The 18,432-nt window shown below is 39.4% G+C and overlaps 1 protein-coding gene across 1 annotated transcript in view; it reads right to left on the reverse strand.

The window, feature by feature from the left end:
- LOC110139378 (N-acetyllactosaminide alpha-1,3-galactosyltransferase-like 1) overlaps nucleotides 1-8,351 on the reverse strand; it is a 33,715-nt gene extending 25,364 nt beyond the window's left edge. Inside the window, exons 1-4 of the mRNA XM_070472812.1 lie at nucleotides 8,252-8,351; nucleotides 6,457-6,536; nucleotides 5,378-5,413; nucleotides 91-138 (exon numbers count right to left, since the gene is read on the reverse strand). Coding sequence (XP_070328913.1) covers nucleotides 91-138; nucleotides 5,378-5,413; nucleotides 6,457-6,530 — 158 coding nt within the window. The 5' untranslated portion in view covers nucleotides 6,531-6,536; nucleotides 8,252-8,351. The remainder of the gene's footprint in view (nucleotides 1-90; nucleotides 139-5,377; nucleotides 5,414-6,456; nucleotides 6,537-8,251) is intronic.
- Nucleotides 8,352-18,432: the final 10,081 nt, after the last annotated feature.

Genomic DNA, 18,432 nt, shown 5'->3' on the forward strand with positions numbered 1-18,432 from the left:
ACTATTATTATGTTATTGTAATATAATATTATTACATTATTATAATTTATATTATTGTTATTATTTTTGAGTAAAATTTTTGGTTCTTACTTAGGATTAAACCAGTCTGAGAGCTGAGGTTCTCCTGTTTCTTGATCCCTAGGTACAAAATGAAAATCATGTAAGAGTAATCTGCTCATTCAACAAATTTATATTGCTGGTTCTGTAACTATGAACGTTTAGATCACCTCCTGTCCTCAGGAAGCTGATAGAGGAGCAGGAAAGATGATAAGAAAGATAAGCGCTAATGGGGAAAACAGATGTCCATGAGAGCATATAAATAGGGCATCCAGCCTAAATTTGGGGTTAAGGGAAAACCAATTGGAGTAGAAATATGTAATTGAGTCTGGAATAATAAGGGTTACACTAGGAAAGTGGTGTAGGGTGAAGAGGTTATGACCAAGGGCAGGAAGGCAAGGAACAGTATTGGGTGGGTGGGGGGGGGGATATATTTTAAAAATTAACAGAGCCAGAAAATAATGCCTATTCATAGAAAATGAAGATTTAGTTTATCAAACATTAGTACCTTATTATGTGATAAATACTCTCAGGTTTTAAAATAAAGGAGTTAGAGTAGGGGTCTGGATGTTCATCTTTGGTTTCCACTTAAAGATAGGATACACTAAGGTTTTTATTGTACTTTCAAGTTAATTACATAATTAACAAGGTTATGAGGGGACTTCTCCATAAACTGGGAATTTTTGTAAAATAAGAATAACTTTTAGTTTCCTGTGCTTCCATAAAAATGGAATAGTCCTGATTTTCCCTATTTCTCCCCCTAAGTATATAAGAAAGATCTTAATGACCTAGATAATGATGATGTGGTCACTCACCTAGAGTCAGACATCCTGGAGTGTGAAGTCAAGTGGGCCTTAGGAAGCATCACTGTGAACAAAGCCAGTGGAGGTGATGGAATTCCAGCTGAGCTATTTCAAATCCTAAAAGATGATGCTGTTAAACTGCTGCCCTCAATATGCCAGCAATTTGGAAAACTCAGCAGTGGCCACAGGTCTGGAAAAGGTCAATTATTCCAACCCAAAAGGGCAATGCCAACTGAGAACTTCCAGACATATAAACTGAGTTTAGAAAAGGCAAAGGAACCAGAGATCAAATTGCGAGCATTCACTGGATCATAGAGAAAGTGAGGGAATCCCAGAAAAACATCTACTTCTGCTTCACTGACTATGCTAAAGCCTCTGACTGTGTGGATCACAACAAACTGGAAAATTTTTAAGGAGATGGGAGTACCAGACCACCTTACTTATCTGCTGAGAAACCTCTAAGTGGTCAAGAAGCAACACTTAGAAGCAGACATGGAACAACTGACTGGCTTAAAATTGGGAAAGGAGTATGACAAGGCTGTATATTTTCACCTTGCTTATTTAACTTATATACAGAGTAGGTGGTGCTAGTGGTGAAGAACCTGCCTGCCAATGCAGGAGATGTAAGAAATGAGGGTTCAATCCCTGGGTAGGGAAGATCCCCTAGAGGAGGGCATGGCAGCCCACTCTGGTATTCTTGCCTGGAGAATCCCATGGATGGAGGAGGTTGGCAGGCTACAGTCCATAAGGTTGCAAAGAGTTGGACTTGACTGAAGTGACTTAGCAAGCATGCATGCCAAGTGTATCATGCAAAATGCTGGGCTGGATGAATCACAAGCTGGAATCAAGATGGCCAAGAGGAATATAAACAACCTCAGATGTGCAGATGATACCATTCTAATGGCAGAAAGTGAAAAGGAACTAAAGAGCCTCTGGATGATGATGAAAGAGCAGTGTGACAAAGCTGGCTTAAAACACAGCATTGAAAAAACCAAGATCATGGCATCCTGTCCCATCACTTCATGGCAAATAGAAGGGGGAAAAGTGGAAGCAGTGACAGATTTTCTTTTCTTGGTCTTCAAAATCACTGCAGACAGTGACTGCAGCCATAAAACTAAAAGACACATGCTCCTTGGAAGAAAAGCTATAACAAACCTAGACAGCATATTAAAATGCAGAGACATCACTTTGTCCACAAAGGTCCATATCAGTTCAGTTTAGTTCAGTTCAGTTGCTCAGTCATGTCCTACTCTTTGCAACCCCATGGACTGCAGCACACCAGGCCTCCTGGTCCATCACCAACTCCCGGAGCTTACTCAAATTCATGTCCATCGAGTCAGTGATGCCATCCAACCATCTCATCCTCTGTCGTCCCCTTCTCCTCCTGCCTTCAATCTTTTCCAGAATCAGGATCTTTTCCAGTGAGTCAGTTCTTCACATCAGGTGGCCAAAGGATTGGAGTTTCAGCTTCAGCATCAGTCCATTCAAAGAATATTTAGTACTGATCTCCTTTAGGATGGACTAGTAGGATCTCCTTGCAGTCCAAGGGATTCTCAAGAGTCTTCCCCAGCACCACAGTCCAAAAGCATCAATTCTTTGGTGCTCAGCTTTCTTTATGGTCCAATTCTCACACCCATACATGACTACTGGAAAAACCATAGTTTTGACTAGACAGATCTTTGTTGGCAAAGATCTTCCTGCCCTCTGTTTTTTAATGTGCTGTCTAGGTTGTTCATAGCTTTTCTTCCAAGGAGTAAGCGTCTTTCAATTTCATGGCTGTGGTTACCATTTGCAGTGATTTTTCAGCTCCCCAAAATAAAGTCTGTCACTGTTTCCATTATTTCCCCATCTATTTGCCATGAAGTAATGGGACCGGATGCCATGCTCTTGGTTTTCTGAATGTTGAGTTTTAAGCCAACTTTTTCAGTCTCCTCTTTCACTTTCATCAAGAGGCTCTTTAGTTCTTCTTCACTTTCTGACATAAGTGTCATCTGCATATCTGAGATTATTGATATTTCTCCCAGCAATCTTGATTCCAGTGTGTGCTTCATCCAGCTGGGCATTTCACGTGATGTACTCTGCTTAGAAGTTAAATAAGCAGGGTGACAATATACAGCCTTAATGTACTCCTTTCCCAATTTGGAACCAGTCTGTTGTTCCATGTCCAGTTCTAACTGTTGCTTCTTGACCTGCATACAGATTTCTCAGGAGGCAGGTAAGGCGGTCTGGTATTCCCATCTCTTTAAGAATTTTCCACAGTTTGTTGTGATCCACACAGTCAAAGACTTTGGTGTAGTCAATAAAGCAGAAGTAGATGTTTTTTCTGGAACTCTCCTGCTTTCTCGATGATCCAATGGATGTTGGCAATTTAATCTCTGGTTCCTCTTCCTTTTCTAAATCCAGTTTGAACATCTGGAAGTTCACAGTTCATGTACTGTTGAAGCCTGGCTTGGAGAATTTTGAGCTTTACTTTGCTAGCATGTGAGATGAGGTCCATATAGTCAAAGCTACGGTTTTTCTGGTAATCACATACAGATGAGAGAGTTAGACCATAAAGAAGGCTGAGCACCGAAGAACTGATGGTTTTGAACTGTGGTGCTAGAGAAGACTCTTGAGAGTCCCTTGGACATCAAGGAGATCAAACCAGTCAATCCTAAAGGAAATCAACCCTGAATATTCATTGAAGAACTCTTGCTGAAGCTGAAGCTCCAATACTTAGGTCACCTGATGCAAAGAGCCAACTCATTGGTAAAGACCCTGATGCTGGGAAAGGTTGAAGTCAAAAGGAGAAGGGAGTGGCAGAGGATGAGATGGTGAGATAGCATCACCAACTCAATGGATGTGAATTAAAGCAAACTCTGGAAGATAATGGAGGGCAGGAAACCTGGTGTGCTGCAGTCCACGGAGCTGCAAAGAGTCGGACACAACTTAGCAACCGAACAACAACCACCCCTAAAAATAGCAAGACACCCTGGACATTGTTTATGAAGCAAACAAAAGAAGACTCTGAAAGCAAAGAAGCCAGTTCAGGTAGGTACCCCAGAGCTCAAGCATTGTCATAGCAGTGAGTTCCCTGGGTTTTCTGCCAAATGTATTCCAGAGCGAGTTCAAGAGAAGCCAGTAACCCAGAAATGTCAATGAGTATAAACACAAAAAGAACTTTGAGAAAAGCCTGCTCTTTACAATTAAAGGACCAGGAAAAGGGCAGCCTAGCAAGACAGAAAACTCTGAGACTACTCACTTTACTCCAGCCCGGTATGACAGAGTAACTATGGCCCCATATTCATCCCTCCAGCAAAGACCAAGTGGAGAGCTAAAACTTCCATGCTTGCCAGACTATGAGACTTCCCTCCCCTCCTCACTGGTGTAGTGGGGGTTAGAACCTTCACCACTGCTTAGCAGGGTGGGCATCTTCCTGTGGTCCGCGTCAGTGGAGACCATGTACGGAGCCTAAACTCTCAGCCCCACTCATTAGTAACAAGGGGTTGAGACTCTTCTTACACGAACAAGGAGGCAGAGTTGGGAACCTGAAACCTCAACTGACTGTAACAGGGAGGTGCCAACCCATTTCCCAGCTGGAGCAGTATCAGAGGATGCCTCTGAAAATGCAAGATTTAAATAAAAATATAAATCTGGTGGTCCTAGGGTTTAGGGGGAGTCAGGGAGAGGAATTGGCTATGTGTATAAATGGTAGCTCAGAGGAGGTCTTTGTGGTGATGGAATAGTTTTGTATCTTGATTTGCTGTGGTGGTTACATCAATCTACACATGGGATTAAATGTCATATAATTATATACATACATTGTCCCAACATTGATTTCCTGTTTTGTTATTGAATTGAATTGTCATTGAATGTAAGATGTGACACTGGGGGAGATTGGGTGAAAGGTATGTGTGACTTCTTTATACTATCTTTGCAACACCTGTGAATCTATAATTATTTCAAAATCAAATATTAAAGAACACTTTAAAGTGTATCTTTTGCCATTTCAAAGATGTTTTTAACTGAAGTTATTTCCTTATAAGACTGCTCAAGATTTATGCTCTTTCAAAATACAAATTGCCCAACTTTATTAAAAACTATACAGTGACAAGTGGAGAACTTAAAAAAAGTTGTTTTTAGGGTTGGTTTCACTAATTTCTTGGGTCCTACACAATGGTCAATGGTAGAAAACATGATTGACTAGAGAGGGCTGTCAATCTAAAGAAAAATATCATCCTGGACAAAGATGCATACTTCAACCATAGAAAATGTTAAAAACTTCTCTGGTTTAAGCAAATGAGTGTGTCAAGTGAGCGAAATTGGAAGACATCCATACAAACTTGTATATATGCATATATGTGTGTGCATAAAATATTTCTGAACTGACATCCCCCGGATTTGTCAGTGGTTGCCTCTGGAGAATTCAGTCTAGTTTTCTGGGCTTCCTGAAGGCCATTACCCTTGGAACCCACTTGACGCCAGTTAGTTTGTCCTCCACGCAATTTGTAAAGTACTTACAGAAAAAAGATTCTTACCAGCAGAAGTTCATCTTCTGCAGGTTCTTCTTTATTCTTTAGATACAAGATAAAAAGACATTTTAGTGTTAAATTTGAAAAAATTGCCGTTGCAATTGAATAACAAAGAAAAAATCTAGAATTCAGATTCTTTCATTCGCTCACTTGTTAGCCGGATAATTACTAAGTATCTACTATCTGCCAGGCACTGTACTCCTAATTCTAGAATACATGGCATCTCGTTCTGACATGATATTACAGTTCTGAAATCCAGGCCTGCAATGAGCTTATGGTCTATTACTTTCTTTTTGAGCAAACACATTATCTTCAAAAGGATGATATTAATACTATTACAAGTGACCACAAGTCCTTTCTATTTTTAAGGCACAATACCTCTAAAGGGCAAATAACATATGCAACGTGAAACTAAAGCAGTAGGGTTAATTTTAAAAGGTATTAGCTCTCACAGTTTAGCTGATTGTCAAATAGCACCAGGAGCGTTGCATTGCTCCTTTTAAAAAGATCATGAAAAGGAGCCCATGGAGGAGGGAAGGATTTGAATTTTTCTGTGCGAGAGAATTTTAGCAGATTAACTAATTTATTTCCCAGCATATCTGTGTTTCTGTAGGAGGTTACTTTGAGTCTTTTTCTATTAGAGGATTATTGGTATAGCTTAAAATGCATCTAAAATAGCCCCCTAACACTCTCAGTCCTCTCATCTTGCATAATTTCTTTCTTATAGCATTAAGACATAAAATACAATGCTCCTGTCATTATGTTAAATATTTCTTTGCTTATTGTCCATCTCCTCCACCTAGAATGTAAAGCTTCATAAGAGCAGTTACTTTGTGTTGTTCCTGAGTACTAAGTTCCTAGAACTTAGAATAGGCCCTGGCACCAAGGAGGCACTCAATAAATATTTGTTGAATGTTGAAAAATGAAAGAATTAATATATTTATGATTTTATTTGTTCCCCCAAAGGAAAGTAACTCCTGATTAATTTAGGGAATATTTATTAATAATTTTTGAGCAACACTCAGCATTTTAGATCAATTCTGCCAGTCATTAAATATAATAACTCATAAGTCTATTGTATTTACTGAGAACGATGCATAATCCACATCAAGGATAAAGCAAATGCAATCAATAACAGCAGTTTCCATTTGGTATTCATTGTCTCCTAGAAAAAAAGAGGAGAAAAAGTTTTTTGGGAAGTAGAAAACAATTTTCTTGCCATCTTCTAATAACATATCAATTTGTGGAAACTTGGCCATTAATCCAAGTGTCTGATTCCAGAATGCTCAGCTTTAGGAAGAAAGCAGACTTGAGTCAGGAAAACCACCTATTGGGTTTGAAGTGCTGGAGAAATCTCCCATAAGGTGAGCCCTTTAGGAGGGATTCATTTTAGATTAGGTGCAAAGGGCCTGTGATATTCTTTTCATAAGTGAAAGTCGCTCAGTCGTGTCTGACTCTTTGTGACCCCATGGACTATATAGTCCATGGAATTTTCCAGGACAGAATACTGGAGTTGATAGCCTTTCCCTTCTCCAGGTGATCTTCCCAACCCAGAGATCAAACCCAGGTCTCCTGCATTGCAGGCAGATTCTTTACCAGCTGAGCTACAAGGGAAGTGGCAAGGGAAGCCCATTCTTTTCACAGTCCTTTATCAAAGTCCAGCCTATTTGCGTAAATGAAATTCAGTAAAACTCATTCTATTTCACTTGGGCTTCTGTGACAATAAAATGGGGTACTAAGGATGATATCATTATGCATTAGATAGATTCTGCTCCAAAGCTGATATGTATGTATACATGTATTTTCCTCACAAAGATTTTGACTGATGATTTATTCAAAGTCTAGAGTACCAGAAACCTAAAAACATATACACTCTTTCAAAGGTGAAAGTGAGAAAGTAAAAGTGTTAGTTGCTCAGTCATGTCTGACTCTTTGTGACCCCATAGATTGTAGCCCACCAGGATCCTCTGCCCATGAGATTCTTCAGACAAGAATACTGGAGTAGGTAACAATTCTCTTCCCCAGGGAATCTTCCTGACCCAGGATCAAACCCTGGTCTCCTGCATTGCGGGCAGATTTTTCATTGTGATTAAAATTTTAAATTAAAGGCAGTAAGCTCTTAAATGGAATATTTGGCTTCAACCAATGACCAAACTTGTGTTGAAGGTGTTTGGTCAGGTTAAGGGTTATGGTTTACAAGCATTAATTGATTTCATCATCCAAAAATAGGTCCTGCCTGTAGGTGAAGTGTTGGAGTAAAATGGAGGTCTCTAATATTTACTTTTTGAACATGAATTCAGTGAGCAGGATGTTTTACATCTGTGCCTTGCAGTGTAGCTTCACATTTGTAACATTTCAAGTTTCAAATGTGGCTTGCATTACATTTCTACTTATAATTTTTTTATAAATAACACCACATTGGGAATGCTTTAACTGGGCACAGTTTTAGTGTCCCTGCAATGTGAAATGGCCACCTTTGAAATCCAAGACCGTTAGAGACTTCCCTAGCAGTCCAGTGGTTAAGACTCTGTGCTCTCAATGCAGGGGGCAGAGGTTTGATCCCTGGTCAGGGAACTAAGATCCTGAAGGCTGCATAGCACAGTCAAAAAAAAAAAAAAATTCAAGACGGTTAGAAATGCATGCGATAAGATTCCATTTAGCCAGATTATTTTCTGACAATCTGCCCTCAATGACATTTTTTTTTTATCACTAGTGCCACCTGGGAAGCCCCACTGACATTATTTTTAAAGGCCAGTAGTACGTTGATGTGTGCCCTATTTTGTACAATGTATTTTCAAGGCCGAAGTTTGGGGATGATCCCTATCTGGGAATTTGCCAGATGATCCAAACTTTCATATCCTTCCTTCCTAAGAGCCTTACCTTTAGTTTTGGTGATATAAAGAGAAAATGTCCTAGGATGTTTTCAGAGCATTATATTTCAGGGATTCTAAAAGAAAAACCAGTTATTGTACAATACTTCTCTGGGGTTTGAGTCTTTTATGCTAATGGTGATGTCACCACCCTTTCATGATGAGAACTTTAAAAAGTCATAATGATACTGTCATAATAATACATTTGGTAGGAAGTTTTACTCAAGGCTACCAGATGGTAGAACTTTTTCTTACTTGAAAAACTAAAGGACTTAAAACTGCTTTGCTTTTAGTTTCCTTTGTTGTACTTCCTTCCTCTTTTATTAACTTTTGCCTATAGAAATGAATTTTGAACAGTGTGCTATGTGTGTTTATGAATGACAGAAGAAAATGCAACATCTTTTTCTTCATCTTGTTTTAGGCATTGTCCATTATTCCAGGTAAAGCTAATCTCTTCTTATGCTTTCTTAGAATATTTTAAAAGTAGTTATTTTTCTGATTATGGAAGAAACACATTTTCATGTCTTAAAATTTGTCAAGTGCAAAAGAGCACAATAGAGAAAATGATAATCATACGGACTTACACTTCCTGAGATATTCACTCTGTGTTTGAGATAGCATGCATCCTTATTTTCTTTAAAAATAGTTTTTCTTATTGAATCACTTTTTTAAGAATAGTTTTTCTTATTGAAACACTTTTTTAAGAACAGTTTCTATTATTGAAAAACTTCTTTAAAATAATTTTTCTCTGAAAAAAGACACATTCTAACAGAAAAAGCGTTATATAATGTACATTAAATTTTCTTCTACCTCAGCACCAATTTTTCCCATCATCCCTAGTGGCAATCACTGTTCACAGTTTCTTGGGTTTTTTCCATAACTATTCTGTGTCCTGAAAGCATATATACATTTTTAAGTATATAGTTTCCCTTTTCACACAGATAGAAGCATACTGAAAACACTCTTCAGTACTTTGAATGCCTCCTTTATCAGTACATTTTGAAGATCTTTCCAGTACATCTCATATATCTGACTCATTCTTTTTCTAGTGAACTCTATATTGCTATATGACTATATCATGGTTTATTCCACCAGTTTTCTATTGCTAGAGATTTTGGTTGTTTATTGTCTTGGCTATTCTGAGAAATGCTACAGTGAAAAAACTTGAACATACTCTATGAGCACATGTTGAACTATATGTGTCGGTCGCTCAGTCGTGTCCGAGCCTTTGCAACCCCATGGACTGTAGCCTGCCAGGCTCTCTGTCCATGGAATTCTCCAGGCAAGAATACTGGAGGGGGTAGACATTCCCTTCTCCAGGGGATCATCCCAACCCAGGGACTGAACCCCTGTCTCCCGCATTGCAGGCAGATTCTTTTCCGTCTGAGCCAGCAGGGAAGCCCTAACATTAAACTACGCTGCAGGATAAATTTCTAGCAACGGAATTTTGGGGGTCGAAAGTTAAATCCATTTAAAATTTAAATGAATGTTACTAAATTGTTTTCCATAGAAATTGTTCCAGCTTAACTTGTATCATCAGTGTATGAAAGCACCCATTTCTTTATACTCTATCAATATAGTGCACTGCTAAAATTTTTAGTATCTGACAGTCTGAAAGGTGGGAATTGTATCTCAGTAGAGTTTCAATTTGCATTTATTTTATTATGGCTGATGGGTTTTCTTCTCCATTTATTTTCATTAGTTGGAAGCTAATCACTTTACAATATTGTAGTGGTTTTTGCCATACATTGACACGAATCAACCATGGATTTACATGTGTTCCCCATCCTGATCCCCCCTCCCACCTCCCTCTCCATCCCTCTGGGTCTTCCCAGTGCACCAGCCCTGAGCACTTGTCTCATGCATCCAACCTGGGCTGGTGATCTGCTTTGCTCTTGATAGTATACTTGTTTCAGCGCTGTTCTCTCAGAACATCCCACCCTCGCCTTCTCCCACAGAGTCTAAAAGTCTGTTCTGTACATCTGTGTCTCTTTTTCTGTTTTGCATATAGGGTTATCATTACCATCTTTCTAAATTCCATATATATGTGTTAGTATACTGTAATGGTGTTTATCTTTCTGGCTTACTTCACTCTGTATAATAGGCTCCAGTTTCATCCATCTTATTGGAACTGATTCAAATGAATTCTTTTTAGTGGCTGAGTAATATCCCATAGTGTATATGTACCACAGCTTCCTCATCCATTCGTCTGCTGATGGGCATCCATGTCCTGGCTATTATAAACAGTGCTGCGATGAACATTGGGGTGCACATATCTCTTTCAGATCTTGTTTCCTCGGTGCGTATGCCCAGGAGTGGGATTGCTGGGTCATATGGCAGTTCTATTTCCAGCTTTTTAAGAAATCTCCACACTGTTCTCCATAGTGGCTGTACTAGTTTGCATTCCCACCAACAGTGTAAGAGGGTTCCCTTTTCTCCACACCCTCTCCAGCATTTATTGCTTGTAGACTTTTGGATAGCAGCCATCCTGACTGGCGTGTAATGGTATCTCATTGTGGGTTTGATTTGCATTTCTCTGATAATGAGTGATGTTGAGCATCTTTTCATGTGTTTGTCAGCCATCTGTGTGTCTTCTTTAGAGAAATGTCTGTTTAGATCTTTGGTATTAACAGCTGATGTTGAGCATCTTTTTGGATATTAAAGAGCCATCGTAATTCCTTCTCTGTAAACTGTTAATAGCTTTGCTCATTTTCTATTAAGTCTTTGCATTTTTATATTTTTAAATAAACTTTTTATTTTGGTATAATTTTATATTTAAAGGTACAGTAATTAAGACTGTCTGATTTTAAGATAGACAAAAGGATTATTGGGACAGGACCCAGAGTCCAGAAATTGATCTACATGTCTATGGACAACTGATTTTGACAAATAGGAAAAAGTAATTCATTGGGGAAAAAAAGATAGTCTTTTTTAAACAAATGACTCAAAAAATTGGATGTACATATGCCAAAAAAAAACAAAACAAAACAAAACAGAGACCTTTGATCAGTACTTTGCACCATGCCAAAAAAAAAGAAAAAAAAATTAACTCAAAATGGATTACTGACCTACATGTAAAATTTAAACAATAAAATGTAAAGGAGAAAAAACAATTAGACAGTGAAAAGGAAGCTAGAGATTGGGACAAATATAGTTAAAAATGGGCAAAATATTTGAATAGATATTTCACCAAAAAGTTAAAACAGACAGAGAAGGTAATTAAGTATATGCTGCTGCTGCTAAGCTGCATCAGTCGTGTCCAACTCTGTGAGACCCCATAGACGGCAGCCCACCAGGCTCCCTCGTCCCTGGGATTCTCCAGGCAAGAACACTGAGTGGGTTGCCATTTTCTTCTCCAATGCATGAAAGTGAAAAGTGAAAGTGAAGTCTCTCAGTTGTATCCGACTCTCAGCGACCTCACGGACTGCAGCCTACCACGCTCCTCCGTCCATGGGATTTTCCAGGCAAGAGTACTGGAGTGGGGTGCCATTGCCTTCTCCAATTAAGTATATGAGAAAACCCTATTAGTCTTTATTGTCATTAATCTTCCCCTGAAGGAGGGCATGGCAACCCACTCCAGTATTCTTGCCTGGAGAAGCATGGATAGAGGAGGTGCTTGGCAGGCTACGTCCATGGGGTCACAAAGGGTCAGGCATGACTGAAATGACTAGCACACATGCATCATTAGTCTTTAGCAAATGCAAATTAAAATCACCATATTTGCCACCACGTACCTATTAGAATGGCTAAAATTAAGAAAACTGACCACCTTAACGTTGGTGAGGATGCAAGAACTGGAGCTCTCATATGCTGTTGGTGGAAATGTAAAATGGTACTACTCTGGAAGAGTTTGGCAATTTCTTCTTAATCATTCAAGCAAGCACTTACCATTCAATTTAGCAAGTCCTCTCCTAGATATTTACCCAACAGAAATGGAAGCTTATGTCCATACACAGACCAGTTTATGACTGTTCATAGTACCTTTCTTGGTAGTAGCCAACAGGTGGAAACAATCCAAATGTTCAACAACAAGTGAATAGGTAAACAATCGTGGGATGGCATGTCCATACAATGGAATCGTACTCAGCAATAAAAAAGACCAGAGTATTGATACATGCAACAACATAAATGGACCTCAAAATATACTGTGGAAGAAGCCAGGAAAAAAAGGACATAGTTTGTGTGATTCTGTTTATATGAAATTCTTAAATATGCAAATCAAACTATAAAATGCATATTTTAATGCCTTGGATGCCCCAAATCCAAACACACTTCTTTTAGAGGGAATCCTAAATTCAAGAAGCAAAAGCATCCTTCTGTCCAGGGAATCTGAAATAGGCACAATTTTCCTCTCCCCACTGTCTGCAGCTTAAATGTGGACATGTGATCTAAACCACCTGCTGTGTTAATCAAATTCTCCTACCTGGGACTTTGAGGCTTAAGGGAGTTCGGTTTGAGATTATCTGCAATACAGTCAAGGACTAACATTATGGCAGATGTTTCCAAGGGTATGGAGGTCAGCAAGGAGATGCGTTCAGGGTTGGTACTCAGAGAGATTTATACCTACGGCAGAGTCTCATGAGTGCTTTCCTCCTGTAGTCCCTTTATATATCTTCAGCTGCTATTTGCTAAGTACTCTGAACTGCCTCCTGCCATTCTGTAGTAAACACCGCTTTTACTCACTACTATCTATTTCCCTCTTCCTTCCCAGGCAGATGCAAAGAGGATTTCCTAGCTCTTTTGTGTTTGGCAGGGGCATGTGGTAAGTCCAGGCTGGGACACTGAAAAGTCTCTCTTCCCCTGACACTGTGACTAGCAATGTCACCAGTAGTGGACCCACCATTATTCTGGGTCCCCAGGTGACAATATGGAGCAGATTATCTGGCTCCAACCCTCACTATTAAAGTATGGTGAGTAAGAAAGGTGTTTTTATGTGTAAAGGTCACGAAGATTTGAGGGTTCAATTTTCCTACCCAACACACCATTCCATAAATTCTTTTTTTTTTTTTTTGCAATTCATCTTAATTTTTTTTTATTTTTTTATTAGCTGGAGGCTAATTACTTTACAATATTGTAGTGGTTTTTGTCATACATTGGCATGAATCAGCCATGGATTTACATGTATTCCCCATCCCGATCCCCCCTCCCACCTCCCTCTACACCCAATCCCTCTGGGTCTTCCCAGTGCACCAGCTCAGAGCACTTGTCTCATGCATCCAACCTGGGCTGATGATCTGTTTCACCCTAGATAATATACATGTTTCAATGCTGTTCTCTTGAAACATCCCACCCTCGCCTTCTCCCACAGAGTCCAAAAGTCTGTTCTATACATCTGTGTCTCTTTTTCTGTTTTGCATATAGGGTTATCGTTACCATCTTTCTAAATTCCATATATATGTGTTAGTATACTGTAATGGTCTTTATCTTTCTGGCTTACTTCGCTCTGTATAATGGGCTCCAGTTTCATCCATCTCACTAGAACTGATTCAAATGAATTCTTTTTAATGGCTGAGTAATATTCCATGGTGTATATGTACCACAGCTTCCTCATCCATTCGTCTGCTGATGGGCATCTAGGTTGCTTCCATGTCCTGGCTATTATAAACAGTGCTGTGATGAACATTGGGGTGCACGTGTCTCTTTCAGATCTGGTTTCCTCGGTGTGTATGCCCAGGAGTGGGATTGCTGGGTCATATGGCAGTTCTATTTCCAGCTTTTTAAGAAATCTCCACACTGTTTTCCATAGCGGCTGTACTAGTTTGCATTCCCACCAACAGTGTAAGAGGGTTCCCTTTTCTCCACACCCTCTCCAGCATTTATTGCTTGTAGACTTTTGGATAGCAGCCATCCTGACTGGCATGTAATGGTACCTCATTGTGGTTTTGATTTGCATTTCTCTGATAATGAGTGATGTTGAACATCTTTTCATGTGTTTTTTTTTGCCATCTGTATGTCTTCCTTGGAGAAATGTCTGTTTAGTTCTTTGGCCCATTTTTGGATTGGGTCATTTATTTTTCTGGAGTTGAGCTGGAGGAGTTGCTTGTATATTTTTGAGATTAATCCTTTGTCTGTTGCTTCGTTTGCTATTATTTTCTCCCAATCTGAGGGCTGTCTTTTCACCTTGCTTATAGTTTCCTTTGTTGTGCAAAAGCTTTTAAGTTTCATTAGGTCCCATTTGTTTATTTTTGCTTTTATTTCCAATATGCTGGGATGTGGGTCATAGAGGATCCTGCTGTGATTTATGTCGGAGAGTGTTTTGCCTATGTTCTCCTCTAGGAGTTTTATAGTTTCTGGTCTTACATTTAGATCTTTAATCCATTTTGAGTTTATTTTTGTTTATGGTGTTAGAAAGTGTTTTAGCTTCATTCTTTTTTTGTTGTTGTTGATAACACAAAACTTTAATTATTTTTTAGTCACATTAAAAATCTTACAGCATGTGGGAAAGTTCATGGTTTACAAAACTGACAACTGCATAATACTGTTAAAATAGAAATGGTTTAGTTAGGAAGACAAACATCCTCTTGGTACAAGCAGAAATTGAATGTTTTACTATGCATTAAAAGTCCAAGACAGAAGAGTTTGAGTAAAAGTACTTCTCTGGTAGTAAACTGAGCTGGAAATATTAAGAGATAAGGGAGGTACCCTGGCAATGAGAATAGAAAATTAATTTAAATGAGAAGGCTCTTCTATGGATAGTTTCATTCTTTTACAAGTGGTTGACCAGTTTTCCCAGCACCACTTGTTAAAGAGGTTGTCTTTTTTCCATTGTATATCCTTGCCTCCTTTGTCGAAGATAAGGTGACCATAGGTTCGTGGATTCATCTCTGGGCTTTCTATTCTGTTCCATTGATCTATATTTCTAAGACCCCTATATATGCTGTCTACAAGAGATCCATAAATTCTTTTCTGTTTTGAAGAATCAGAATCATTTTCAATGCACTGATAAATTCAGGTATTGATACCAGAAGGAAGGGTTGTAGGCCACATAATCTTTGGGAAATTGGGGGATTCTAGAATTGGTTATTAGGCCTTGCTTGGGGTTTAAAGGCAATTGAGAAGTCACATTAGTATTCAGAGAGAGGTATGTGGCAGGCTATGGGCTCCCATGAATGAGGTGCTCGTTGAAGAAAAGCCTTTGGGGAACAATAGTTCCTGCCATAAAAATATATGATGATGATAACTGATGATGATGACTGGTATTGTTGCTGTTGTTCAGTCACTAAGTCGTGTCTGACTCTTTGTGCAACTGTGAACTGCAACACACCAGGCTTTCTTGTCCTTCACTATCTCCCAGTTCAGTTACAGTCATGTCCGGCTCTTTGTGACCCCATGGACTGCAGCACGCCAGGCCTCCCTATCCGTCACCAACTCCCGGAGTTTACTCAAACTCATGTCTGTTGAGTCGGTGATGCCATCCAACCATCTCATCCTCTGTCGGCCCCTTCTCCTCCTGCCCTCAATCTTTCCCAATATCAGGGTCTTTTCCAACGAGTCAGCTCTTCGCATGAGGTGGCCAAAATATGGAAGTTTCTGCTTCAGGATCAGTCCTTCCAATGAACACCCAGGACTGATCTCCTTTAGGATTGACTGGTTGGATCTCCTTGCAGTCCAAGGGACTCTCAAGAGTCTTCTCCAACACCACAGTTCAAAAACATCAGTTCTTTGGTGCTCAGCTTTCTTTATAGTCCAACTCTCACATCCATACATGACTACTGGAAAAACCATAGCCTTGACTAGACAGACCTTTGTTGACAAAGTAATGTCTCTGCTTTTTAATATGCTGTCTACATTAGCATCCAAATGTTCCTTTCTGGAGACCTTGGAGGTCAGTGGAGGAGCACTGGCTAGGAGTCAGGAGGGTGGAGTTTGAGTCAGGGGTTTAGATTGGATCACAGTTCTCCCCATGAGCTGTGGGTGGATTAATATGCTGTCTAGTTTGGTCATAACTATCCTTCCAAGGAGCAAGTGACTTTTAATTTCATGGCTGCAATCACCATCTGCAGTGATTTTGGAGTCACTGTTTCCCCATCTATTTGCCATGTAGTAATGGGACTGGATGCCATAATCTTAGTTTTTTGAATGTTGAGTTTTTTAAACCAACTTTTTCACTCTCCTCTTTCATTTTCATCAAGAGGCTCTTTAGTTCTTCTTCAATTTCTGCCATAAGGGTGGTGTCATCTGCATATCTGAGGCTATTGATATTTCTGCCAGCAATCTTGATTCCAGCTTGTGCTTCATCCAGCCCAGTGTTTCCCGTGATGTATTCTGCATATAAGTTAAATAAGTATGATAATATACTTGATGTACTCCTTTTCCTATTTGGAACCAGTCTGTTGTTTGATGTCCAATTCTAACTGTTGCTTCCTGACCTGCATACAGATTTCACAAAAGGCAAGTGAGGTGGTCTGGTATTCTCATCTCTTTTAGAATTTTCCACTGTTTATTGTGATCCACACAGTCAAAGGCCTTGGCATAGTCAATAAAGCAGAAATAGATGTTTTTCTGGAACTCTCTTGCTTTTTTGATTATCCAATGGATGTTGGCAATTTGATCTCTGGTTCCTCTGCCTTTTCTAAAACCAGTTTGAACATCTGGAAGTTCACAGTTCATGTATTGCTGAAGCCTGGCTTGGAGAATTTTGAGCATTACTCTGCTAGCATGTGAGATGAGTGCAACTGTGTGGTAGTTTGAGCATTCTTTGACATTGCCTTTCTTATGAATTGGAATGAAAACTGATCTTTTCCAGTCCTGCGGCCACTGCTGAGTTTTCCAAATTTGCTGGCATATTGAGTGCAGGACTTTCACAGTATCATCTTTTAGGATTTGAAATAGTTCAACTGGAATTCCATCGCTTCCCCTAGGTTTGTTTGGAGCAATGCTTCCTAAGGCCCACTTGACTTCACATTCCAGGATGTCTGGCTCTAGGTGAGTGATCACACTATTGTGATTATCTGGGTTGTGAAGACCTTTTTTGTACAGTTTTTCTGTGTATTCTTGCCACCTCTGCTTAATATCTTCTTCTTCTGCAAGGTCCATACTATTTCTCTCCTTTATTTAGCCCATCTTTGAATGAAATGTTCCCTTCATATCTATAATTTTCTTGAAGAAATCTCTAGTCTTTCCCATTCTATTATTTTCTTCTATTTCTTTGCACTGATAACTCAGGAGGGCTTTCTTATCTCCCCTTGCTATTCTTTGGAACTATGCATTCAAATGAGTATATCTTTCCTTTTCTCCTTTGCTTTTCACTTCTCTTCTTTTCACAGTTATTTGTAAGGCCTTCTCAGACAGCCATTGTGCTTCTTTGCATTTCTTTTTCTTGGGGATGGTCTTGATTCCTGTCTCCTGTACAATATCACAAACCTCCATCCATAGTTCATCAGGCACTCTGTCTATAAGATCTAGTCCCTTAAATCTATTTCTCACTTCCACTGTATAATCATAAGGGATTTGATTTAGGTCATACCTGAATGGTCTAGTGGTTTTCCCTACTTTCTTCAATTTAAGTCTGAATTGTCAATAAGGAGTTCACTATCTGAACAGCAGTCAGCTCCCCGTCTTGTTTTTGCCGACTGTATAGACCTTCTCCATCTTTGGCTTCCAAGAATATAATCAATATAATTTTGGTGTTGGCCATCTGGTTATGTGCATATGTAGAGTCTTTTCTTGTGTTGTTGGAAGAGGATGTTTGCTATGACCAGTGCATTCTCTTGGTTAAACTCTATTAATCTTTGCCCTGCTTCATTCTGTACCCCAAGGCCAAATTTGCCTGTTACTCCAGGTTTCTTGATTTCCTACTTTTGCTTTCCAGTCCCCTATAATGAAAAGGACATCTTTTTTGGGTGTTAATTCTAGAAGGTCTTGTAGGTCTTCATAGAACCATTCAACTTCAGCTTCTTCAGCATCACTGGTCGGGACATAGACTTGGATTACTGTGATACTGAATGGTTTGCCTTGGAAACAATCAGAGATCATTGTGTCGTTTTTGAGATTGCATCCAAGTACTGCATTTCAGACTCTTATGTTGACTATGATGGCCACTCCATTTCTTCTAAGGGATTCTTGCCCACTGTAGTAGATATAATGGTCATCTGAGTTAAATTCACCCATTCCAGTCCATTTTAATTTGCTGATTCCTAAAATATCTACATTCACTCTTGCCATCTTCTGTTTGACCACTTCCAATTTGCC

Source organism: Odocoileus virginianus, chromosome 2 (genome assembly GCF_023699985.2).
Source record: "Odocoileus virginianus isolate 20LAN1187 ecotype Illinois chromosome 2, Ovbor_1.2, whole genome shotgun sequence".
NCBI lineage: Eukaryota > Metazoa > Chordata > Mammalia > Artiodactyla > Cervidae > Odocoileus > Odocoileus virginianus.